Source organism: Abramis brama (assembly GCF_963993115.1).
Source record: "Abramis brama genome assembly, chromosome: 15".
NCBI lineage: Eukaryota > Metazoa > Chordata > Actinopteri > Cypriniformes > Leuciscidae > Abramis > Abramis brama.
Window position 1 is genome coordinate 14,867,369 of NC_139977.1, and position 26,842 is coordinate 14,894,210.

The 26,842-nt window shown below is 37.9% G+C and overlaps 1 protein-coding gene and 1 long non-coding RNA gene across 3 annotated transcripts; both read left to right on the top strand.

The window, feature by feature from the left end:
- The first annotated feature begins 1,473 nt into the window (after positions 1-1,473).
- On the top strand, positions 1,474-10,822 carry LOC311098113. 2 transcript variants are annotated; one of them, XR_014609368.1, is made up of 6 exons: positions 1,474-1,551; positions 1,653-1,706; positions 9,247-9,324; positions 9,459-9,536; positions 10,326-10,382; positions 10,567-10,705. It is a non-coding gene; the product is annotated as an uncharacterized lncRNA (long non-coding RNA). The 2 variants fall into 2 exon arrangements; XR_014609369.1 differs by lacking the exon at positions 1,474-1,551 and having other exon boundaries at positions 1,554-1,706; positions 10,567-10,822.
- Positions 10,823-14,507: 3,685 nt separating this feature from the next.
- slc34a1b (solute carrier family 34 member 1b) lies at positions 14,508-26,249 on the top strand (the record flags this gene model as incomplete). Its single annotated transcript, XM_084136814.1, has 10 exons — positions 14,508-14,628; positions 14,827-14,970; positions 16,270-16,381; positions 16,479-16,674; positions 19,508-19,600; positions 19,681-19,759; positions 20,497-20,664; positions 21,853-21,969; positions 24,028-24,152; positions 25,683-26,249. 10 exons carry the CDS (start codon positions 14,508-14,510, stop codon positions 26,247-26,249), a joined length of 1,722 nt encoding a protein of 573 aa, XP_083992940.1.
- Between the last annotated feature and the right edge of the window lie 593 nt (positions 26,250-26,842).

Genomic DNA, 26,842 nt, shown 5'->3' on the forward strand with positions numbered 1-26,842 from the left:
AATAAATTCCAGCACAGCGCTACGCCATAATGAAATGACCCTTCACAATAGATGATGCTTTATAATGAACTCTGTTAGAGAGCTACAAATGACAATTTATCTGTTCAATAAAATACCTTTCTGACCTGTTGAGTAATAAAAGCACCATCTCCGCATCGCTTTTGCAACATTTAAAATCCCTCAGGTCTCACCCTCTCCGAAAAGCCAAGCCAATGTTGATTCTTGTTTTATTACAAGCTCTATTGAATTCTCTTTTTGCCAGCAGACTCGTGAAAAACATCCCATCAGGTCTAAAATATAAACACTTATAATAGGCTTACGATAGTGAACCAGGGTAAGACAAAACATGTTTTGGAAGAAGGATTGATGATGTATTGAAAAAAAATAAAAATAAAAATAAAAATAAAAATAAATTACATAGTGTACCTTTAACCAATAGCCTGTGAGGCTTTAAAGGAGCATTGCGTAGGTTCTGAAATTTCTAACAGTTACTGACATCAGTGGCCGTTAGAGGAACTGCAGCCAGTCTCATGCTCGTTCTCGGTGCGCACACGCTCGTACGAGCACGACCACATCAACCAGGGTTGCTGCAGCAACCACTGACGGCTCATCGAGATTCACCAGCATAATGTTTGAGGTAAGAAAACACCATTTGAAAACATTACCGATTGCCGCCGCTTACTAATAATGGCTGCCGTGCCGTACGGATGTAAGCCCAAGTAGACGAGAATTTTCACGCCGATTCGGGCCCGACTCCTCCACACACAATTGAGCCTACAGGCTGATAGAGGCAACCGTGGTGGACCGTCAAGGTGTCATTCTTTTTATTACATCATGGTTGGCTCATACAGTACATGTACAAATGAAAACTCTATCTTAAAGATTTTTTTAAGTAAAAACCTACACATAGCCCCTTTAAGTGACGTCAACTGTGAATAGGGAAACATTTCAGAGGTTGTTTCAAGTGATTTTGTTGAAATATTCGGAAGATATTATTTTGTTTACAATAACATCTACCGATGAGTTTCCACAATAAGACCATGATATACCATCAGTTTTAATTTTCGTGATGATTTCAATGGCCTAAAAGATTGATAATGACTGGGGTTCTGTGTGGAGATTCAAGATTTGAGTTTCGTTCACTCCTGGTGTGTCTTCCGAAGACATGCAACTGCCCCGGGGGTGAATAAAGAGACAATGACAGAAATGGAAGGAGGTTAAATAGAGGCAGGGAGAGAGATGGCGCTAATGCATGGAGTGTATTCTGCTCGTAACCTTGATGCTGATGGTTCCCTAGAATTTAATAACACACAGAGCCAAACACACACACATTTCCCCCTAGTGCACCTTGTCCTCGGGAAAGTCTTCATTAGGGACGTTATATTTATCTTCTCTGAATGGACAACATGTAGCGAGGTAATCAGACTCAATCAGATGACCAGCCCCCAAGCTGAGGCACAGAAAGAAAGAGAAAAAGAGAGAGAATGAGAGGAGGGATGGGAGGGCAGGGAGAGTGAAAGAAGAGTGAAGGGAGGGAGGAGAATCTGAGAGGTGAGGATTCTGCCTTACATCACTGAGCGTGTCTTACTGAGGATACAATTGTTACTGTTCTAACTCGTATGCAAAGGTCCATTTTGTGTTGTTTCAAACAGAACTGCTGCAAGACTGTGTCTGTCCTCAATGAGTAAACACTGAAATATCAACAGGTAAGACCACTTTAACCAACTCCAATACGTAATGTGTCTTTTATATTATCTTTTGTTATGCTAATTACAGGATACATACCGTATTTTTCTTTTTAGATTAATTTATGCATTAAAGAATTGTAATTATTATTTTAATCTGGGATGTTGATGTCATCTTAACCCTGTGTGTGTGTCAGAAGAAGAACAGAGTCTACACAGACACGCTACACAGACTTGTTTTTTTCATGTTTGTAACTTTCCATCAACTTCTATTGTTTTTAATATTGAGCTAATGATATTTTCTATCCCTCAACCCAACACGTAACCCTTTTCAGTTTCATTAAGACATTATTTTGCATGTTTTTTTTGTTTTTTTGTTTTTTTCCATCTGGGGCCCTGTTTACACCTAGAATTAAAATGCGTTTTGGTTGATCGGATCACAAGTTGACAAGGGAGACACATTCCCGTTTACACCTGGTGTTTTAATCCATCTCTTTTGTCCACTTTCAACCACTTGATGTCCTGATTTCTTAGAGGGAAGGGTTTATGGGCGAGTAAATGTATGGTTTTTTTCAGATCTTTCGATCTAATAAACAAAATAAGCTCACACAATTTACATATGAATGCGACCTTAGACGATGGAAAAACAGACAGAGAGCAGCAGCTTTCATTTCTGCTCTAACAGCTGCAAGACACGACGAATGCTGTGAGTGTGTGTTAGAAAACAGGAATGGTGAGAGAACATTGTGCTTGGTACATTTTTCTTCTTCAAACCAAACTTAGGTCTTCAGCTGACAATGTTTAAATCCCGTCTGGATAGCGCTCTTCCCATAATGTTTACACATTTGGTCAGTAGGTGGAGAGTAGGCGGTCTTTTGTGGCATTCAACCACGTGAACTTCTACAATACTGGTACATTTACATGACAACAATGTAGGCCTACTAAAAATGGAAATGTTTTTCCTTTGCGTTTTTCGCATACAGATGACAATGTTTTCAAAATGAGACGAAATGATGCGAAACGATTACAAACGCTGTATTCTGCTGCCACTTTGTAAAGAAACACTATGTACCTATAGACTGAACACGTAATCTGGATGCCGTTTACACAACACCGTTTTCAACTAAAAACGGAAAACTTTTTATGCGTTTTGACAGACCATTTACATGACAACGGTGTTTTGGAGGCCTGAAAATGCAAACTTCTGAAAACGGATTTCAAAGTGCAAGTGTTTGACAATACTGTAATCGTCTCCATGTAAACTACAAAAACGTGAATTTGTGAAAACTGTGGCGTCATGTGCAAAACAATGCAGGTTTGAGAGGTGGTGCCCCGACAAATCTCGCGAGAATCACGACTTGCTTTACGCCACGACGTCACATACATCAACAACATATGAAGCAGCCTCTATGGAAGACACTAGCACGCATTTCAGACGTGAATCATGGCAGAGTCGACGAAGAAAACGAAGAAAGCACGGTCAGAAGAGTGCAGAGACGGCTCTGCGTGAGTGGTATTTACGACAGTAACGTTAAATACAAGTACTCTACAGCGACTCTAGGGGTCGCTGTTTGAGAAAAACAGAAACTGCATAGTGTGCCTTTAACGGTGATCATTTTGACAACATTGTCGCCTCTACGCGAAAAAAGCAAAGGAAATACTTTTTTACCAGAAATACTTAGAGTGCAGGTGAACGTTTGCATGATATTTATTCCATAAAAAGTATTAACAGATGGTAGTGAGCTACAATAATTCATGTTTAGTAGTATAAAAAAGTTATTTGGCGTAGACCCCATCCTTAGTCTGAATCCTGGGGATGCAGATTCGGCTAATCCTGCCTACCCCTACCCCTGATGGATGGATGAACATCATCGACTGTGAACATGAAACAGAGTTCAGTGCTTATACTCCAGGTGTCAAGCAGTGATTGGCCAAGCCGATTAGTATGAATGAATTACGTGGCATTAGAGTCTTCGTGGTAGAACTTACGCTAAAAGCTTCAGTGTTTAGTTTATCGCTGTCGTGTCAGTGTACCATTAGACACTGTTAACGTCTGTATTTAGCGTCTTCCAATTGTCATCCGATCAACCAAAACGTAGCTTAATACCAGGTGTAAACAGGGTCTTGGGGACCATTAGTCAGTCATCACAATTTAGTTTATTTTAGGATTTACTATAGCCTGACTACGTCAGACTTCGTACTTCCGCTCAATTTCATTTCGCTTCTGTACTCAGTCTGAGACAGCGTCAGAGCTTTCCGTTTTCCTCCGGCCTGAAAACAGCCGGCCAATCAACGAACAGAGGGCGGGCTGAGAGCCGTGACGTAGACGCTGATTGTACCGTGGATGCGTAGATTTACTTCACAAAATCTGCAAAAGTCGTTCACAGCCATGTTCACTCCGGTATTTCGCTCGATGGTTTTGTTTTCACATCATACATGTGTTTACAGTGGAAGTTAGATGCGGCTGAGCATGCGCATAACACACGCCATAACCAAACGTTATGTGATTGGCTTACGGGTAACCAATGATTTTAAACTTCAGACAAGCGCCCCCCCCGCGAGAAAGAAAACGCTTTTCAATTATGCCATGCCAGACTCTGTCTACGAAGCAAAGCGAAGTAGCAGAGTTTGGTATTACCAGGCTAGATTTACTATCCCTTTGGCAACAATTGGCCCTACAATAAAACACCACAGCTGCACTCTACTTCCCACAGTGTTCATTCAAATTAGCCATTAGCCAAATTAATCATATGATGTGTATATATTACTACAGAATTTATATAATTTTGCTTGTTAAAATGATCTTAGTTTTAATTCTTTCTTAAATATGAATCTCTTAAACAACAAAAGGCTTGGCTGATATGTAGTTAAGTGGTCAAACGATACTGTTACAGAATATCTGACAGTCCTGCATGACCAGTCACAAGAAAGAAGGAAAATATGAATCATGAATGAATACTGAGACTAAAAACACTGACACTAAAGACACTGCCCAAAGTGCTTTGCATGAATTGAGATCAATTTCAAGGAATGACTCCCATCAAACTGATTTCCTGTGATGTATTAGATTGCGATGATGATACTTTCTGATCTTCATATTTTAATAGATATCAATTATCTGTTTACAACATTTTAAATGCTTTCAGAGTTCAGAGATCATGCACAACATGAACTGAGATGAATCTGTAGATTTAGTTGGCTTGGTTTATGGAACATAATTATTTTGACTCATCTTGATCCAGTATATTGTTCATAACACAAAGATGTAAAATACACAACAAAGACAATTTTAAACAGTGCGAATGATTCAGTGTCATCAAAAGGTGAGGTCAAGCTAATCATTTTCCATCACTCAACAGCAAACTCAACAGCGTTGTTGTAACCGTTCTTAATGTTCTCCAGAACACTGTGCACGGGCATAAAAATTTACCCTTCTCTGTTTTGAAAGATGAAAAATCACATTTTGAGTCAAGGGTCCCTGTAATCTAAACCCACCCTGGAGGGACACCGCCCGTCACATTCTTTCGTTCATCTGTCAGGCTCCTGGTACTAGCTTGTTGCCATGGTAATGTGTCTGGATCTGTAGAGTTCTAATTGGACTCAGTCCTGGGTGAGATTTTGAATGGCTGCTTCCATGCTTCGCTCTTATTTAGAAGTATTGAATACTGATTAAGTATACTGTTTTACGGACATTCACAAAATACCGAACTAAGATGCAGGGCTGAAAACGGAGGCCCTGTTTTATAATTATATATCTTTCTTCTTGCTCAGTATTTGCATCTCATTTTAAAACCGTCTTTCCCTCTCGCCCTGTCTATCTATTATCTATCCATCTCTATAGCTCTATCTCGCCCTCATAGTCTCTCTCCTGCCAGCTAATACACATGCATGCAGAGTTGAGGGTTTAATGAGTCACAGTCTGCTGTCTTCTAGATGCTGACATTTGCACCAATCTCATGTTTGAGCTCAGACTCGCCTCAGCTGGTGGCCTTCTTCCAGCTGACATGACTTTTCAAGGGTCCTGCTGGGTGACATACTAGTTCCTCTAAAATTATGTGTATCCAATAACACCAATACTAAATTGTAGGCTACCAGTAGCGGCTCCTGACCGTACATTCAGATTCTGAGTCTTAGCCCTAGTTTATAATAAACATTTTGTGAGCTTTATATTCTAATCACTGAACACATGCAGAAAACTTTTGGCAGAGCAGAGGTCTAACGCCCTTGCATTATTCAGCCTGAGAGTGGCGCTCTAATGATGATTGACATGCATGCATGAATGCCTTAATGTAGTATTTATTGCCTCAGAATGTTGTTTTAGAATGTTAGCTACAAGTTGTGAGAATTCTGGTTGGGAAAATAATTTCTATTCTCAGAACAAACATAAAACAAACACAACAGAACTAAATAAAGGCTATTCCCATTAGCACGTTTAAACTTTCGTTAATTTGATACAAAGAACAGACCAACTTTACTGACCTGATGCAGACTAATGTTGTGCTGTTTTATAAACTGCTTTGTTTATAAGTCGTATTGTATTGTACCTCCATGTTCAATCTCTGTCTATGCATTGGTCAGTATTTGAGCTACGATGTGTTTGTAATTTAAGAGCTTTGAAAGGTGTTGATGAGTCATATCAGTGAAAGGAAAACTAATCACACAGCAAATAGATGCAGTCTAGGCTTAGTCTGCCAAATCCTGAGAATTATTAAAAGCATTTATGCAGTCAAGGTTCTGAGCAGCCAATAACAATAGAGGTTTAATAATTTCATATAAACAGAACAAGGACAGAGATTATTTATTTGAAGCAGAGATGGCATTCATGAATGCATTTAGAAAACATCAATATTTCTACACAAGCAGTTTCAGATATGATGAGTGCAGAAAGAGAAATACCTAAGCCAGTCCCAGGCTTATTTCTGCTTCAAAAGCTTGGTGCTTTGGTAAAGTGGGTCCTTTGTGCTGTGATGATTCAGTGACACAGTATGAAGACATTGACTTCACTGTTCTGCTCCAGATTCTGAGAACTTTAATTGAGCAAATGGTTTCTTAAAGAGTCCATATTATACCTGTTTTCAAAGTGTTGATTTTGGGGTTTAATACTTGAAAGTTAAAAAAACACATTATCTTTCTACATATTTTGTTGCAGCACCTCTCTTCCCAGTCTGTCAGTTACTCTCCATTTAGTTTATGCCTCTATGAAGCCCCTCCTTCAAACAAGTTGGTCGGTTGGACCAGTGTGTTGTGATTGGTCAACTGCTTTGAGCATGTTTTGAAAATGTTACATCCCTTACCATAGCCGCCTTAGATCCAGGCTGGAAAAAACAGGACCTCTTGGTCTGTCACATGAGTGCAAGGAGAGCATGATGAATGAGAGTCAAACGAAAAAGTCTTTATTTAGAAATCCACAGGGAAACGTAGGAGATAAACAGAGAATACTCAACAGCTTACACAGACGTAAACCATAGACGAGATCGGACAACTTAACTGAAAGAAACAGTGAGTATAAATACTAGAACAAATGAGGGAACTAATGAGTTAATTAACAGAACAAGTGAATGGGATAACTAATCAAACACATTGGGAAACTGGGTTAAACAGGCATATAAGGAAGACAGAAACAAAACACAAAGAAACATGGCCAAAACAGAACATAACTCGGACATTACGCCCATCCCGAAAAGGCGCGTCCTCGCGCCATAAATAGTCCAACTGAGGAGGAAGGGCAGGGGGCTCTGGAGGAGGACGTGGAACTGGAGAGGGGCGAAACAAAACTAAGTCCAACACATAAGTCGATGGGGGAGTGGAGGGTGGGAGGAGCCAAAGGGAGAAACTGTGCAGACGGCACCCTAGGGACGAGCGATGGAGAAGGACAAGCTGGAGATGGAGACCCAGGTGGAGCTGATGACCAGAAGAGCCCACGCGACATTGCTGGCACTAGAGACCAAGGTGGAGCTGCAGCGACGAGTGTCCGAGGTGGAACCAAGAAGCCTAAAGCCTGAGGCGGAGCCGGTGGCACTGAGGATGAAGGCGGAGCCAGGGGAAGACAGAGCCAGACGGAGCCAAAGGTGCAGGTAGGACGACGTCTGACCGTGGCGGAGCCGATGGGATCGAGGAAGCCCTGTGGTGCCGTAAGGATGATGGTTTCTGGTGGAGCCTAGGGAGGGAAGAGCCAAGGCGGAGCTCATCTTTCGTTGGGTTCCAAAGCTGGAGGAGGAGTCAGGGGATCCTTCTTACTGGGCGGAGCTAGTGACAAGCTCCGAGGCAGATCCTCACAATATAGTGTAGGAGGTGAAGTGTGGTGAAGGTAACCAGTGGAGGTGGGGCTGTGGATCTGGCTATCAGAGGAGGTCGGAGAGAGAGGCTGGCAGGGATCACAAGCGACATGATGCTGGGTGGAACCAGCAGGGAAACAGGAGATTCAGGGCTAGGTGGAACCAGCAGGGAAACAGGAGATTAAGGGCTAGGTGGAACCAGCGGGGGAACAGGAGATTCAGGGCTGGCTGGAACCAGCAGGGAAACAAGAGAGTCAGGGCTGGGCAGAACCAGCGGGTTAAGGAGAAATTGATAATTATTTGAAATCACTGGTTTAGGTCCGATCTTCTGTCACGCAAAGTGAATGCACATAACGTGAATGCAATTTAACCATGCCTCGTACCCTTTTTTTGTGTATGCTTTGAGTGGTGATTATTTAAATGAGGGATATTGTGACATGTACGTTACCTGAAGAACACCCTGAAAGACAATAATCAAGGTGTTTCAGGGAGTTTACAATGCTTAATGATAGAGAGAATTACTGCCTTTGGAGTGACTTTGTGCGTTGTAGACCCTTTTTTCATGCTCAAACAGCAACATTACGCAGTAAGGAAAGTTAAAGGGATAGTTTACCCAAAAATTTAAATTCTGTCATCATTTACTCACCCTCATGTCGTTCCAAACCCGTAAGACTTTCATTCATCTTCGGAACAGAAATTTATTTTTAATGTAATCTGAGAGATTTCTGTCCTTCCATTGACAGTCCACTCAACTACCACTTTGGCGCTTCAAAAAGTTCAGAAATAGATCATAAAACTAATCCATATGAATCGAGCAGTTTAATCCAAATTTTATGAAGAGACAGGATCTCTTTACATAATGAACAGATTGGTAGTGACTTTTCCATTGCACTCACGTTCACGTTCTCTCACGTAAAATTTTTGATGTTTTGGGATATTCAAATTCAGGCTTTTGTTGACATGCGCTTTCAATGGTACCTTTCTTGCTTCACTTTACCTCAAAAGCCATGTCTCATTCTCAGCTACGCCTACAGTACCTTGTCATGGGATTCCCGCCAGGAGCAATTTGGAATCAGTTTGTTCAGTGACAAATATTCCACAGAGACATGGTACAAAAAGGTGTGAAAGTGAAGCAAGCTTCTAAAGAAGAAGACCCATAATCTCTCTAGACCAATTACGGTTATCATCCTATTAAACTAATGAGTGACATTCAGAGATGAAATTTCCTCTTTGTGAAGTATGGTCACGGCTAATGTTGTTGTTCTTCATCTCTTTCATATTTTCAGATAACCAAAAGCATTGACTACATTACCTAGAGACAGCTGATTTCCTCAAGCCAAGACATGGAAAGGACAGAGAATAAAGTGAGTGGAGACTGAACCAAATGCTGAGAGCATAACTGAAGAGAGCGGAAATGGTCCTAATAGAAAACAGATTTTTCATAAGTGAAAGTTGATGATTTTCTGGTCTGAGCCCATCTTATTTTCATTCTCCCAAGGTGTCCACCATCTCCCCACAAAAACAGACAGTGAAAAATAGATCCAAGTCCACAGAAGAGGTACAGCAAGCCAAAAAGGTAATGGCTCCACAGAATGCTAATATCCAACACATTTCAATTTAATTTGAAGATCACCTCTGATACATATGTATATGACAATGTGGCATTTGTACAAATAAGATGATTAAATGGGCAGGGAACTATTGTCAATTGTCAGTTTTCAGTTTTTACAAGCAGTGTGTCACTCTACTAAAGATTTCAGCAGCTGTCCAGCACCATCTAGTGATATGGTCGAATAATCTTTAAATGTGTGTGTGTGGATTTTCTTGGGGACAAAGTATCTCTACCTTTTTTGGATCCATAGTGGCGTCCTCATTTGGAACATTTTCCTAATAATAATAATAATAATACTTAATTTAATATATATTTTTTTTTTTACAAAGTATATCTAGCTTTCTTTGAGCACATAGACATTTTTTTAATATTTCAAAAAAAGAAAATAATAATTAATACTAATAATAATTAATTTGTAAAGTGATTTCTATGGGCTAAACTCTGTAAATATGTGCAAAATTGTACCTTTAGCTTGTCACTGGGTCAATTGACAACAAATCCCCCTTTTATTTTTTTAACAGGAGTGTAAAAAAAAATCAAAATCAAAATCTTTATAAATGCAATTCATTTCTCAAGGTAATGCACTCTCTAAGGGAAGGTAGGTTATTAAAATGTGTATTAAAATGTTACCCCAGTCACAAGCAAAAAGTCATTTTTGGACAGTGTATGTCGTCATTTAAATAGCGGAGTAAATGTGTTCAGAAATCCTCTTACTGCATTCTAAAGTCTTTGGTTTTTGCCTTCCTGCCACAGGCCTTTCATACACCACAAAAATCTCTTCCGGCTAAACCAGAAACCGAACAACTAGAGGTAAACATGAAATTATGGATTATGGGCCGCTTTAGAGCTTGACTTTGAAAAAAATTAGATCAAAGATTAGTCCCAAGACCAGTCAGTACTGCTTGTTCTGTCAGAGCTGCTTTATTATGTGTCTCATTTTTGTGTTGTTTGATGTCCTCGATTATATTGTGTCTAATGTTTGTATATTTTATAGGAGACCTCAGAACTGAGTGCCTCATCGGAGGAGTTCAAATGATTGCCGGATTCAAACTTCAGGGCTTTGAGGTTTAGAGAGATCAACTGGAATTATGGGTAATAACAAGAGGATGATTCAATGTCTCTGTTTATGGAATTGTGATTTTAGTTTAGTCAGCATAGAAGAAAACCAACAATAATCATGTGTAGCTTCTTGAATTTGTATGAGCCTGATGTTGTTTGTGAAATAAATGCAGAAATGGATATGACAGTGATTTGTGTGTGCAATTCATATTAGTAGGTTAATACATGCATGTAATGGCTTTTAAAATATGAATACAATCATTTAAAAGCAACTTTTCACAAACACTATCATAATATTCAAAAAAGTATATGGAAATTTCCTTAATCTGATTTTTTTTCTTGTGTTCCAATAAAAACATCTAAAATATTTAAATAACTAACTATCTAATTCGGCAAAATATCCTTTAAATATCCTAACGGCCACTGTTATGACTGGCTAACAAAAAGCAGACACAAAGCATTATGAAATTATTTACAGCAGCATAAAATTTTCAGCTTTGTGTTTCCAAATTTTTCCATTGCAGTCAAAGGCTACCACCTCCTATATTGCTAACAACCATGCCAGTGTCCTCTGACTGATAACAGACAGACAGATGCCGAGAGTTCACATCATGAGCTTTCACCCACTCGAAATTATTTCTGCTTATTTGGCACTGAAAATTACTGTGCGCCGGATCATTAGTGCTGTTGCTCCATTGTCACATCACCACAGTGAGCTCATGGCATGAGTACGGAATGATCCTGAAGGGCAGGTTACCCAAAGCAGATTACCAAGGTTAGAAAATTCGAGTTTCAGGAAATAATGTGCTCAGAGTGACACTTTATGAGGAAACAAATCAATACTGTCAAGCTTTCATTTCATTGTTCGTGAGTGTTCATGTTTGCCAGCTGGCTAAGACGTAAATTATAGGAATGTTTGGGGGGAAAGTTATTTTTATCAAACTCACCTCTGTTGTTATGAATGTCTGACTAGTTTCTGGGAAAACAAACATTGTAAAGAAATAAAACAAAACTAATGAGCAACATCTTGAGAGATTAAATGAGAATTGTACAGTTAATTGTAAGATTAAATGTCTGGTGAGGTAACAGTTTCAATAAGGTTCCATTTGTTAACATTAGTTAACTACATTAGTTAACATGAACTAACAATGAAAAATACAGATAAAGCATTTATTAATCGTAGTTAATATTAATTTTAACATTTACTAATACATTATTAAAAAACAAAATATGTATCTGTTAATATTATTTAGTCAATATGGTTACACTTTATTTGGATGGTCCACTTTAGACATTCCACTAAGTATAAGTAACTTTGCAACTACATGTCAACTAACTCTCATTAGAGTATTAGTAGACTGTAGTAGTGTTTTGGTTAGGGTTCAGGTTAGTAGAAAAAAGTTGACTGTAGATAGCAGTGTAGGGGGTAACTCATTACAAGTAATTCGAGTTATGTAATCAGATTACTTTTTTAAAATAACTAACACATTATTTTTAAATTTACAGCAAAATATCTGAGTTACTTTTTCAAATAAGTAACGCAAGTTACTTTGTTTTCCCATTCATTGACTGACAGCTCTTTAGTCCTCATGTTGAGAAAAATTGGGAGTAAGTGCAGAGGCGTTGTGTGTGACCATGATGGTTATTGTAGTTCTAGACTAAATGTGAGCATGTATTTACTCATCTAACTATCTCATCAAAATAAAGTATTAGCAGATATTAAAGGGATAGTTCATTATTATTACTTATTCATCCTCAAGTTGTTCCAAACCTGATGTTTTAAAGAATGTCGGTAACCAGTTGTTGTCAACTGTCTTTAAAATATCTTCTTTTGTGTTCAATAGAAGAAAAAAACTTGGTTTGGAACAACATGAGAGAGCGTAAATGATGACTACATTTTCATTTTTGGGTGAACTATCCCTTTAACACTAGAACTACCGAAATTCTATAATTAGCCTACTATAATGGCAATAGCAGTCATTCTGACCGCTCATACGTTATTTGCATATAATTTCAATAAGCTATATCAAATCTAAGAATAAATGGATCTGTAATGTTAGGATAGGTAATAATAAACAACAGAACACTACATTTATAATTCTAATGTAGGCCAAGTTAATCGACAACCAAAGAACAGCTATTGTAATTACAGATACAAAGTCGAAAGTGATCAATTTTCTATTATTTTCTTTGTAAAATGAAAACAAATGTATTCATCCTTGGATATTAGAATACAATAACTTACAAAAACATCGCCAATATGCATTTCAATGCATAGATAAAACCTTTATGGGCACATATGAAACGCATATGCCCAAAACTGGCCAAAACAGACATTCTGACCGTCACGGGAAAATAATATGAAAATATAATAAACTGCGAGAAAACGAACCCCCTGTGTGCTGGAATGGCATGTGACACAACCGGATGTCAGAGCTCACAAAAATAACCATTAGCAGGTGAATCAAGTAAGCATATTTATAATGGAGAATAAACAGTGTCAGTGCCACAAGATTATTGCGACAGGTAGAAGTCCATTCGTGTAAGATATTTCCGGGTCACTAAAGACAATGTGAAATATGTAATAACGATTGGCGAAACATTCATGCATTTAAGGGTTAGTGTCAGGTAATGCATTAACTAATGTTGGGACTGTTTAAATATGACCTGCGAGATCATTTTATTTGCGGGGTCGCTCATTCCAGAACAGTGAGTGGCCGGATTGAATACATCAGGGATTTTATAGTTCATGAGAGTTTGAAGGCATGTTATTCATTCATGCATCAGACGATATAATTGGAAAGTATAGCGGGTCTGGAAATATACAAACCATTCATCAGTGTCTCACCACTTGGTGTCCCACTGTCCATTATTTGTCCCCTCAGAGAAACACGGTTATTGCTCTGCTTATCAAAGTGCTCTGTCACAGCTAAAGCATTCTGAATAAACTCATTTGAGGTTTTAGTAAATGTACAACTTTTATTTCCCCATGTTTTTCTATTTACTTTTTAACTATGCACTGCATAATGAGTGACTTTGTCCCCCAAACTGTGATAGCATGTATAAATGCTGGCTGATAAATGAATACACATGCAGCCAGGTGCGCAGAGCATCATTATATGATGAGGTATGTATTGAGCATGCCGTTTTCTTTTTATCTTATATATGTTGTGCGTAATTGCTTCACAATCAAGTTATCAACAGAATTATACTTAAATCAGAAAGAAGAATTAAGCAACTGACCGTTTCAGAGCTTTTAATGTTCAGGAACAGAATGAACTTTATAGTTATTAATGTTCAGTTTTCAAACGGTCATGACGATCTGAGTGAGATACATACAAATGCTAACTTGCTAATTGGTAACACATAAACAGACACTACATGAAATGGTGGTAAAATGCATCAGAATGGTAATAAAGCAAAAACGAGACATTTTCTTACAATGATGTTTTTGTTGAATGACGGTATTAGGAGAATTAAATCAAATGTGTTTCTGCTTTCTGAATCCTGGATAAGTGAAAATGGATCTCGCTGAGGAGGGATGAAATTAAAGCTGATTTATATTTTCATTGAATTCACAAGTCACATTGTGCACATTGTACTGACTCTCTTGCTTCATTATAAGATTAAAAATGTTTTATTAAGATAAATATAAATCAATAAAATATTTTTTTCCCAGCGGTGATCTGGGCCCCATAACGTCATCTGAGCCATAGAAGAATAAAAGTAGGACTATTTTACCTGTCTTACAACAAAGATCTCAGATCGGTCCATTAAATAGTAGGTGAGTATGATAAAACAAATAAAACATTCTTGATTAGACTGTAATCCCTAAAAAATTCTTTAAAACAGACTTTTTATCCAGAACCATATATGATGGGGATGATGGGAAAACACATCTTCATCAATATTTGCAAGATACCTCTTCTTCTCTTCTTGTTGTACATGTTCATCTGTTCTCTGGACATCCTGAGCTCAGCCTTTCAGTTAGCTGGAGGTAAACTTTAACATCTTTTTGTTTTACATTTTCCACTGTTCACTGATATAGTAACTATATTGTAAACTCCATACTTCCAAATGAAATGTGAAAAGCTGGTTACTTTGTGACCACTAACTACTAATCTCAAAATCACATCCTCAGAGAGAGAGAGAGAGAAAAAAAGCTTTGATTGGGATGTGTTGTATTTTTGGATAGGTAAGGTTGCAGGGGACATATTCAAAAACAACAAAGTGTTTTCTAACCCTGTGGCGGGACTGGTGGTCGGAATACTGGTTACTGTCCTGGTCCAAAGTTCCAGCACTTCCACCTCCATTGTTGTCAGTTTGGTCTCCTCTGGATGTAAGTCAGATGCAGTCGTTACAAACCCAGTATCACTCTGCATGATCCAAAAACCCATTCCTAAAGCACAGCACAGCGCTCTGGAATACTCCATTCTCATTGGTTAATTGCTAGAGGGCTGATATTTCTTAATATTTAGTTTGTGCATTGAATATGCTAACTTATATTAATAAGAATTATATCAAATTGAATTTATACATTCTGTAAAAGTTTATCCAAGGCTTCTTACCTCAGTAGGGGCAATCTTTCCCCTCTTTTAATATTTGACATTTTGTGCTATAACAACTAATTTAGCAAATGCTACTATTTATTTCCTATAATAACACATTGGCTGATGCATAATCATCCAGCACATGCTAAACTTATATCTAAATATGTTACCGTTTAAAAGTAAATCCACAGTTTTCTTAAGGGGGGCATCCTATATTTCATCAATAGGCGTAACTTGAAGGTTGTGTTTTGCAATACTGAGGAACGCAGATAGACCCTTCTAAATGTATGTCTGAATTTCATTCATACTACACACATGCATACTATATAGAATGTACTTTTCAATTGGTCGGGAAGTGTCAAAACAGTGTCGTTTATGGCATCGCATCCTGCCTCACTCATCTCAGACTACTTTCGTGTCTCTCATATCACACTGTGAAATTGTTCTCTCTTATTTCATACAAATGCAAATGGCGGCATCTTATTCTTGTTTCCCAGTTATCGATTGCACTGACAATGATTAATAGGCATTGTATTATTATAACCTAATGTTCTTCTTGTTGTTGCGTTCATGCCATGTCATAATTATCATAATTACGAGATTACAACTTGAAAAAAGCGTTCACATTCTCGTAGAACTTTTAATTACAACTTGTAAACTGCTCCAACTTGTACCATGTGAGAACATTGTACCACCTGTGCACCGCAGATTAATTTTGACATTGATATTGTTGCCACAGTGCATAATTCCGAACAACTCCGAGTACAATGTCACATGTTGTCATCTCATAATTACAGCAATTACGACATGGCGTGAACGCAGCATATTTTTCTCTTTAGTGGAAGCTTTAGGATTATGTATAGAGGTAAAATTATAAAATAATTTTAACTAAAATTACGATTTTTATTTATTTGGAGAGAAGCAGTCTAATAGGCCTACTTACTTTCTGAGAATTAACATTTTGTGCACAATAATAGCCTCCTGTTTTTTTTTGTTTTTTTTCTTTCTCTCAACTGCCTAAGGATGATTGTTATTGAAACGTGACTCACATCTATCGACCGGGTTTCTACATTCTGTGTTTCATGCAGTGTTGGATGTTGGATCTGCCATTCCCATCATCATGGGTTCAAACATTGGCACATCTGTCACCAATACCATTGTGGCTCTGATGCAGGCAGGGGAGAGAGAGGAGTTCAAACGGTAGAGAGAGCATACATTACCTCACACTGTCAGCATTCAACCATCAGTAAAAAGTTTGGAACTCTTTAATGACACTTTCTGCGTGGGACTGTTTCAGAGCCTTTGCAGGTGCCACAGTGCACGATTGCTTTAACTGGCTGTCAGTGTTGGTGTTGTTGCCGCTGGAAGCCGTCACAGGCGTGATGAGGCTCGCGTCGGAGGCGGTGGTTGAAAGTTTCAACATCGTGACCGGAGAGGATGGTCCAGAGCTCCTGAAAGTCATCACAGAACCCCTCACCAAAAGTATTATACAGGTGCAGCATTATTCTGTAATACAGTCTGATTGGTTGATAGAAATATTTGTTCCAGGACTAACAAGGGTGCCTTTCTTTCTTCAGTGAAAAACAAAAGAAAAGTTTTAGTACACAGTTGAAAGGCTGTCAATATAAAAAAAATGACAAAATCACCATATCATAAAAGAGGTCCATGCTCTATATACAATTTTTCTCAAACTATGCAATAAATGTTTCAGAGAATATTGTTCTACATTTTGGTCTGTTCCTCACATAAATCTGGCTTCAGAAGACTTAAGGGCCATTCACACCAAAAGACGATGACTATAATTATAAAGTTTAATAATCATTCTAATTCTATGACAATACGAGAGTCCACACTAAAACTATAACTATAAAGACACAGAGGAACAACATAGTTGCAATCACTTTCAGAATTATATTTTCCAGATGATGAATGATAAAAAACATTTACAGTCAATCAGAATCCACACAAATATATAGAGCTTAAGCATTTAAAGCAGCAGACAACACAAACCGCAAAGCAGAACAGAATGTTATAGTGTGTTGGTGTGGACTCTAATACAAAATTCTGTCGTGGAACTAGATGGTACAGGCTAATAGGGCCTTAACTCAACTTGCTTGCAATCACATCAATAGCCGCTTTCCGACCAAGTAGTTACAGGAACTTAGTTCTAGGAACTGTCCACTTCTAAACAGTTCTAAGAACTACTCTCCCCCAAACTCGGTTTTGCTGTTTGCGTTCGCACTGGCCAAGTGGCCATAGGAACTGGTAGGAGGGGTAGGGGAGTGACGCAAGCACGGTGACTTTTATTTTGACGGCGCGACGGACCTTTATTTTGGCGGCGCTGAGAACGCCAGAGCAAATAATGCTCGCATTCTCTGTGTTTATTAGTTAGCGATCTGTCTAACAGTACTGTTTAACATGTTATTAGATAGAACTGTTATAGAAAGTAGACAGTATATGAAAAAAAGGTTATTAGCCTATGCCGTGTGGTTGATGTCCAGTGTTGCTAGCTGGGCAGATAAACATAATCATGTTTGACTTGGTCCCCTCAAAGTTGCGTTGGATTTTCTCTTCAGCATAAAGGTTTAGAGACCCATCTATCACTGTTTTCCATGTTTTATAGTTAGTTTATGGAGTAAATATATAGGCTATAATCTGTGTGTTTACATTCTAGCCGTTTTAAAAATGGCGGGTGCTGGTGCTCCGCGTGCGTTCGGTCAATCAGCGAACACTAACGTCACGGGTAGTTCCTATAGTGCTGGTTTAGACCCTACTCTGAAGTAGGACCTAAATTAGTTCCTCCAAATGGAGTTTCTAGAACTAAAATCGTTCCTAGTTCCTGCGGTGCGAACACGCCGACATCCGGGTACTTTAGCCAATAGTTCTAGGAACTGTGAAAAGGTTCCTCCGGTCGGAAAGCGGCTATTATCTGCAGGGAGCAGCTGATTGGTTCCTGCTGTATCAGTAGCCAATGAGCTCGCTGCTCAACCCTCAAATACTTGTTTAGCATTTGCATTAGTAGTGCAGTGTGCTTTCAGAAACCCTCCACCTTCCCCAGCTTCACCTGTATAGATCTGCTACGGGTAATTCATGTACACTATATTGTACAGCAGCAGCATGTCTTGCTTGCTCACAGCAGCGTGTCTGTGTATGCATTGGCAGTAGCAAGTCCTGTACTTGCTCTGCAGCAGCAGCAAAAATAAACAGCAGCAGCAGCAGCATAGCAGATCTATTCCACCAAGACCAAACATATCAACATTGTCATACCCATTACCATGACAAACACTCGAATTGAAACACTCGACAGAATTGTCACGAAAGAAATATTATTGTTATAACTGTCTTGTTCATTGTTAGTTTTAACAGGACTTTACGGTGCAGTCACATTTACTGTTGTTCAGTGAAATTTCGCAGGTGAAATCCAGTCATTTTGATAGGAGTCCACACAATGGTGAATTCTGCATGAGGGCGAAAGATTTACGCACACAGATTCATCAACAGGTTCAAACTGGTCACATGGATTTACCGTGGTGACAAAAAGAAAGCTGCTTGGTTTGTGTGGCAAGCGGGGCAGGGCAGAGAGCAGTGGGAACTGAGCGAGGCCAGTGGCGCGAATGCTAATGAGACCACAATGGTCTCGAGTCCCACTGAGGAGTGATGACAGTGAAGGATGAGAGAGGACCAGGCCTGGGACATTTATTTTAGTGTTTTTATTTTAGTTTATGCTGCAGTCTTCCGTGAGAGGCTGACGCTTTACTTCCATTTTGTTCTTTTTGTTTATTTTGTGATTAAAGTTGCATTTAACATTCGCTGGTTCCCGCCTCCTCCTTCCCTTAACACAAACCTTGTTACAGTTTGAAAGTGACTTCAGTATTGACAACAGACAATGGACCTTTTTTGTGACATCACCTTTAGAATGTGGCACACAAGTCTTATTCGCAACTTTTATTGTGCTCTTATTTTGTTTTTTGACCTTTTCGGAGCTCGACAGCACTTCATAATCATCCACTTTCATTGTATGGAAAAGATCAGCGTGACCCTTCTTCAAAACATCTCTTTTTGTTTTCAATGGAAGAAAGAAAGTTTGGAATGAGTATAATTAAATAATGAAAGATTTTAAATTTTTGGTGATTTATTTATTAAAGTATTGGGTGTCATTATAAATAAAAAGAAAACTGGTCATTAGTTTTCTTGTTAAATACTTTGGAGCTTGTTAAAACTTGTGTAGCCTAATTAAATATCACACTGTTCGCACTCTGGTACTCTTCAGTCTGTCATTAATCTTAGAGTTTAGAGTTAAAAGAAAATGTTATTTTTCCCTTTCAGCTGGATAAGACTGTAATCGTAGGTATAGCCACAGGGCAAGAGGTGCTGCGCAATAAGAGCCTGATAAAAGTTTGGTGTCAGACACGGATCACGGTGAGCAACGTTTCTGTTTGCCTACAGATGAAGATTTTTGATGCAGCACATGACGTTATCTAAACATTTTTTATCCACAGATCCAAGAGAATGTTTCTTTTGCGCATTCAGAAGCCTCAGCTGTACCAACCACATCACTTCACATGAATGCCGAAAAATGTGAGTCAAACCTATAAAATTTCAAAATGGACAAAAACACATCAAAGAGCCTTCCTTTGATCAATCGGCCTTTAGTCATTTCATGCATACTTTTTTAAATAAAACAGTATTGTTATCCATTCTATCTGGCTTCAAACTTTAATACAGAGAAATGCCTTATTCAAACAACACACCCTTTTTTATGTGAAGAAAAACTCATTTCTGAGTCCCTCTGTTGACTGTTTGGCTCTTCTGCATTTACTCAGAGCTCCGTCTGGGCTAATAACTGTCATTTATTTTGTATTAGCACATCCTGCGATAGAAAGCCTCTGAGTCAGATGCTTGTGTAAAAGACTAATTACACATTCGACATCAACAACAGTAACAAACAGCGTCCATGCTGTTTTAGGAAGCAAGATGTTTTTAAACTTTCAGTGAGCTTTTGAGTCATTCTGCCTCACATATTGACTTTGAGACAATCAAATTTTATAATCTCATGAGCCATCATAATGAGAAAAAATAGGTAATATTTATCAGGGGACAGTCTATGACTCAAACCCTTAATTATAAGCGTGGGCCTCATTTCTAGAAGCCACTTTTTTGTAAGAATCTGAAATCCTTTTTCTACTAACACATCCCATAATCAGCAGCTGATGGGCTAATCACTGTTAAGATGAACACATGCCTGTCAATGCGTGACTGACGGGCACATTTCCACAGGAGAGTGAAGATGTAAATGCATGTGTGTATTGGAGCAGGCACTCATCTATTTGTGGAGACGGGATTGTCTGATCTGGCTGTGGGCTTGATTCTGCTGTCTTCTTCACTGCTGGTGCTTTGCACCTGCCTCCTGCTGCTGGTTAAGCTTCTCAACTCCCTCCTCCAGGGACAAGTGGCCAAAGCTATCCAGAAAATCATCAACACAGGTAACTGCCAGTTTATACAGTTAATGTGATTGTCAGGAGCCGTGTGAAATGCTTTAAAATATTTCTCAGATATTATTTTTCTTATTTGACCTCATATGTCACTGTATTGCATCTCAACACATTGATATGGTCTTATGAATCTCGATGGTCCGATCAGCACATTTATGAGATTTATTCTGAACAATTTAGATTTTTTTTATATTGTCATAATATATCTTTCGGATATTAAAAGATGTCTGTTTTTTTTAAATAATTTTATTCATTAGTGACTTTTATTTTTAAGACTCTCATAATACTGCTCACACATTATCCTCACATATTAATATTGTAATTCACTTATTTGCTATATATATATATATATATATATATATATATATATATATATATATATATATATATAATATAATATATATATAATATATATATACATAATATATATATATATATATATTATTCAACTAAATTTTCAAATTGCATGCATTTACATTGAATATTTTATTTCTTGATTTATTTGTTTTAATTATTAAAAAAATATTTTTTTTCCCCCACAAAACTCAGATAAAAGTTGGGATTAGTTTACCCTGGGTTAAATTTAACTTGCCAACTTTTAGCAAATATTTCTGTTTATTTCCCTTAATAATTGAATGCTGCATAATTATCCTGTACATACTAACTCCTCTCGAAATATGTTATAATTTACAGTAGGAGTAAATGCACACTGCCCTATTGAAACACTTCCCTCATGATGGGGTTAATGGCAGAACCACCCCTGACACAGAACCTGATTTCATCAAAATCTCTGTTGATCCTGGAAAAACATTCCAATCAACCAATCAGATTTGAGAGACAAGTTTATGCCAATTTTAGGCTTACAACCAGGGTTAGGTGCTTATCAGTGTTATTCACCTATCATTTCCCTCTGATTTTAGGGATAACGTATGGGTAGGATTGCATTTTATCACATTTTATTACATAGGATTACACAGAATATGTTGACCCAAGAACGTGTCTAACTTGAGTTTTTGAAAGAACTTATAGTCTCCAATAAGCACTTTGTCAGTTTCAAAGACTGCTTCCCTTTTCGAAAGCATGCTAAAAAGTTTGAGTCTGAGAAACCCTGAAGGGAGCCTCAATTATCTTGTCATTTTTCCAGCATTTTCAGGAGATAAACAAATCACTTTCTTGCAGACTTTCCTTTTCCATTTGGCTGGTTGACTGGCTACCTGGCCATTCTGGTTGGTGCTGGCATGACATTTGTTGTTCAGAGCAGTTCGGTGTTCACTTCTGCCATCACTCCTTTGATAGGTGAGTCCTTCCTCCCTAAGATGACCAGGCTGAACCTATGGCCAAGAATATCAGCAAAGAGTTTGAATTTCTTCTGTATAATTTAGCTGTGCATCAACATAACACGAGAAATTCATTTCACCCAAGATCACCTCTGAGTAATGCACTAGTATTTGCATTTAGACACCACTGAGCCTCAGAGGAGTTAATCTTTAGCCCTCACAGGGTTGACTGTTGACTTCCACTCATTCGTATTCACTATGAGCTTTGTGCTCTGGGAATAAATGGTGTGTTCAGGTCGATGAATAATGTGAAGGTTTTACTCAATGCAGTAGCTCATGCACTCGATTTCCCAGAGAAATGACAGACATAAGTTGTTGTGCTTCAACAAATAAGAGCGAGGGAGAAAGAAATGAAATAGAGTATGGGAGAAACAGTGCCAAGTGAAGAGAGATCTCAACCCTCTCTAATCCACCTGGCCTTCTGATTGAAAGACGAGTGATTGTCTAACTGTGTTCCTGGATTTATTGTAATTAGCTACACAGTGATTAGACTTTCTAGTGAGGCATGACATATTATGGATCCACAGCATCCTAATTACACTGCCTGGGAGACCACTAATCCCACAGAGCTTTAGAGCTGCCACACAAGCCATAAAGTGTGCAGACTATATTTTTCAAACATTATTTCTTCTTCTCAAAGGCAAACCCAGTTAGTCTTTTCAAACATGTGCACTGTAAAAAAATTAAGTTGAATCCTTTTATAACTTTGTATAAAAAGTTTGAAAATTGCTTAACTTATTTTGATGAGTTTAAGCAATTTAAAACGTGTCGTCATAACTTATTGATCATATAATTTTTCACAATGTGAAGACTTTTAGGGGTTAATGATAAAAGAGAGTGTCATGATTGATAAAAGGAAAAATCTTTCACAAATTTAGTTTAAAATACTGTAAATGAGCAAATTTCTTAGAAACATACTTTTTATATTTTTTTTACAGAAAAAAACGTTCATACCATTTTCAAGAAACGTAACTTCAAGTTAAATTTTAAACGTAGAATTTTACACATTTATTCCTGTGACGCAAAGCTGAATTTTCAGCATCATTACTCCAGTCTTCAGTGTCTATATATATATATATATATATATATATATATTTTTTTTTTTTTCTTCGGAAATCCTAATAATTATTTTTCTAGGATGCTTAGATGAATAGAAGCCTCAAAGAAACAGTATTTACTTGAAATATAAATCTTTTGTAGCAATATCTTCAAAGGTCTTCACTGTCACTTTTGATCAATTTAAAGGTGCTGTATTGTAATTCTTTTTGACTGTACTAAAGCACAAAAATAGCATAACATGCTCACATACTTGTTTCTCTGAAAAACAATGCTACAGGCAGGTTTTCTACTTTGAAATGTGCTTTCCGTGTCGGAATGTCTGTTTTTGTTTAGGTATGTGCGATCCCACCTGCTGACAATTTACCCAATATTATTTTCGACACCCAGGGTTGCCATTTGGCGGAAAACACAGTTTATTTTAGCCATAGAAGCCAGCAAACAAAGTAGGTCAGAGATTGCAGATTCTACCTGACCTGAAAAGCCTCAGCATCCATCTAAAAAGTGTTGCGTGCCCTCTGTATGGAAACCCACGTGAGCGTGATGAGGAAGAAGTGTACAGTAGTACAGTAAACCTCTCAAATATTTAGAATTTAGACTGCAGTACCCATTTCAACCACTAGCTATCAATTTACATACTGCACCTTTAATGAGTCCTTGCTGAATAAAATGATCAGTTTCTTTAAAAAAAAAAAAAAATCTTACTGACCCAAACTTTTGAACGGTAGTGTGTATACATACAGTATATGACTTTATTATAATATAATAATTTCATTCAATACTCTGAGGGCTGAGTGTGCTATTTAGAACAGGGCCATTTTCATAAGGTAAATGTCAGTTCCGTCATGGTCATACGGTCATCCAATTTTCTCTTAATTAGCCTAGATTCACCTTACTGGAAGGTCTCATTAGTAACAGAAATCATCTGCTCTGGTGTCTCTCACGTTCAATGTGCTTTCAGGTATTGGTGTTATAAGTATCGAGCGGGCCTACCCTCTGACCCTAGGCTCCAATATCGGAACAACCACTACAGCCATCTTAGCTGCATTAGCCAGCCCAGGAGACAAGCTAGCTGCGGCCTTTCAGGTGATGACATTTGAGACCTGAAAATTGTCACAATTAATCAGTGTCTGAGTTAGAGTACTCTAGGAATGGTGGATTGATCTTAGAATATTGATGCTTCTGATAATACGTAATGTTGTATAGATCCTGTCACTCACATAAGATTACAGTAATTAGCAAACAACGTCAATCTAACTTTTCAATCAATTCCTGATGGACAAAATCAAGTCCTTCCCTACATTTATTTCCTCGTTCAAGAAGTTCACTCAGATATATGTCACAATAGGGAAGAAAAGACGATTGAAGCCTTTGGGCCAGATTTACTAACAGCTTGCGCCAGCGCAAACCCTCTTTGTGGCGTTAAAAAAACTACTGTCAGGATTTACTATAGACATGCAGTGAAAAATTTGTGCTGAAAAGGCATGGTCGGTTATTTTTTGCGGCTGACCTTATTGCATCTGCCTTTGCAGGAGTTTCCCTTTCAGAAGTATTTAAATGAATTATGCAAGGTGATTTACTCATTTTTGCACTGGCCAATTTACTGGTTTGGGCCATTACTTACTACTGAAAAATAAGATGCTAATTTGAGCTGCTCTTGGTAGATTGTGTTTGTCATTATGGAAATGATTCGGCTGTCTGTGTTTCTTTAATTTGTGAGTCGTCAGTAGATCACGTGTTGAACTTTCCACTCCCATCTGCGCTTTTATGGGATTGTGCTCTCATGCTACTTTTCCCTGTTTAGTAAATCCGCCCCTTTGTTTCATGTCTACTTTAAAGGGATAGTTCACCCAAAAATGAAAATTCTTTCATCATTTACTCACCCTCAAGTTGTTCCAAACCTGTATGAATTTCTTTCTTATGCTGAACACAAAATAATATACTTTGAACTGAAGAATGTCGGTAACCAGACAGTTGATGAGCTCCATTTTTCATACTATGGAAGTCAATGGGGGTCCATCAACTGTTTGGTTACCCATATTCTTCACAATATCTTGTTTTTTGTGTTCAGCAGAAGAAAGAAATTCATACAGGTTTGGAACAACTTGAGGGTGAGTAAATGATGAAAGAATTTTCATTTTTGGGTGAACTATCCCTTTATCAAATTATAAAACAGAAGTTTGATAAGTTAGCAATTTAATCCTTTTAATGTTGATAATGAATGAATGATGGCTTTCCAATTTAATGATAATTGTCTAAAATTACAAATTTTATTTTCATGATTTTGTTATTTTCAAGGAATAAACATTAAATAGACTAAATTTATTCGGAAATACAAAACAAAACTGAGAAACAGGCTTGCAAATGTATCATAAATTATCTCTTTAAGTTAATAAATGGTAAAATTGTTTTCATTTCATCCATAAAAAATACAGATATACTGTATATTTAATAGAGATATTGGTATCAGTAGGCAATATTGGCCTTTTGGAATATTGGAATTTGAAAATAAGTTGTATTGCTCATTCCTAGAGACCTATTATTCAGATAGTCTGTTTGTAAAGCAAATAAAACCATGTTCCTCCCTCATGATGCTCTGCTCATTGTCTCTCTCAGGTTGCTCTATGTCATTTCATCTTCAACATTCTGGGAATATTGCTTTGGTACCCAGTTCCTCTTAGCCGTCTCCCTATTCGCATGGCAAGATTTTTGGGTGAGCGGACAGCAAAATATAGGTGGTTTGCTGTGCTGTACCTGATTCTGTGCTTCCTCCTTCTGCCATCCATTGTCTTTGCCCTCTCCATGGCTGGATGGCAGGTTCTGCTGGGGATCTGTGTGCCATGTGTTGCTCTCCTCCTCTGCATTGTTGTTGTGAATAAACTGCAATTGCAAAAGCCTCACCTCCTGCCTGGGTGGCTGCAAACCTGGGACCACCTACCTCTCTGGATGCACTCACTCAAACCATTGGATACCATCATCACAAGAGTCACATTGTGCTGCAGGAAAGCCCGGAACAGTGATCAGAGCCGCACGTCACCCGAGGATCTGCCACAATTGACAGAATATGAAGATGAAAAAAATCATGCCCCTCTGGCACAAAATTGCCCAACTTTGATTTATGATTATGAGACTGAGACGGGGGCTGTTTTTGACTCATTGGATGGCAAGAGCAGCAGGCTGTAGACTACATGTGGTCCATTAAATGCTTTTTGGCTCTTAAAATAGTTCCTCTTTTCATATTGTGATTAAACAGGTTTCCTCTCCGCACTTTTTGTGAGTTTTTCTGAAGCAAAACTACCTGACACAGCCACAGAAATTCATTCAAACAATGGGGTACAAATTAGGGCCTCTTACAATTTTTTTCCCCCCTTTGTTCAGTGAAAGGAGATTCGTAACATTCAAATAAAATGCTGATCGTCAGCATGAGTGTATTACATAAGCTGTTATTTTCTATTAATTTTATATCAAGTTGGCTATTTTTTTCAACCATGCATGTGACCATGTCTAAATACAGTTTAAAACTACAGTTTCTGTGATTTATCATTATTATTTAGGAAGTAAGAACGTACATTTTATTTATAGAGCATTTAAATTCAGCTTACACTGATCAAAGTGCTGTACAATTTATTTTATAAAATACAAGAAAAAATATAAAACAAATAGAGTAAAACAAATCAAAAAGTTAATAGTCAGGAAAGGCTAGAGAGTAAAGATGTGTCTTAAGTCTAGATTGAAAAACAGAAATAGAAGGAGCACTCAACTGAATCCATAACCGT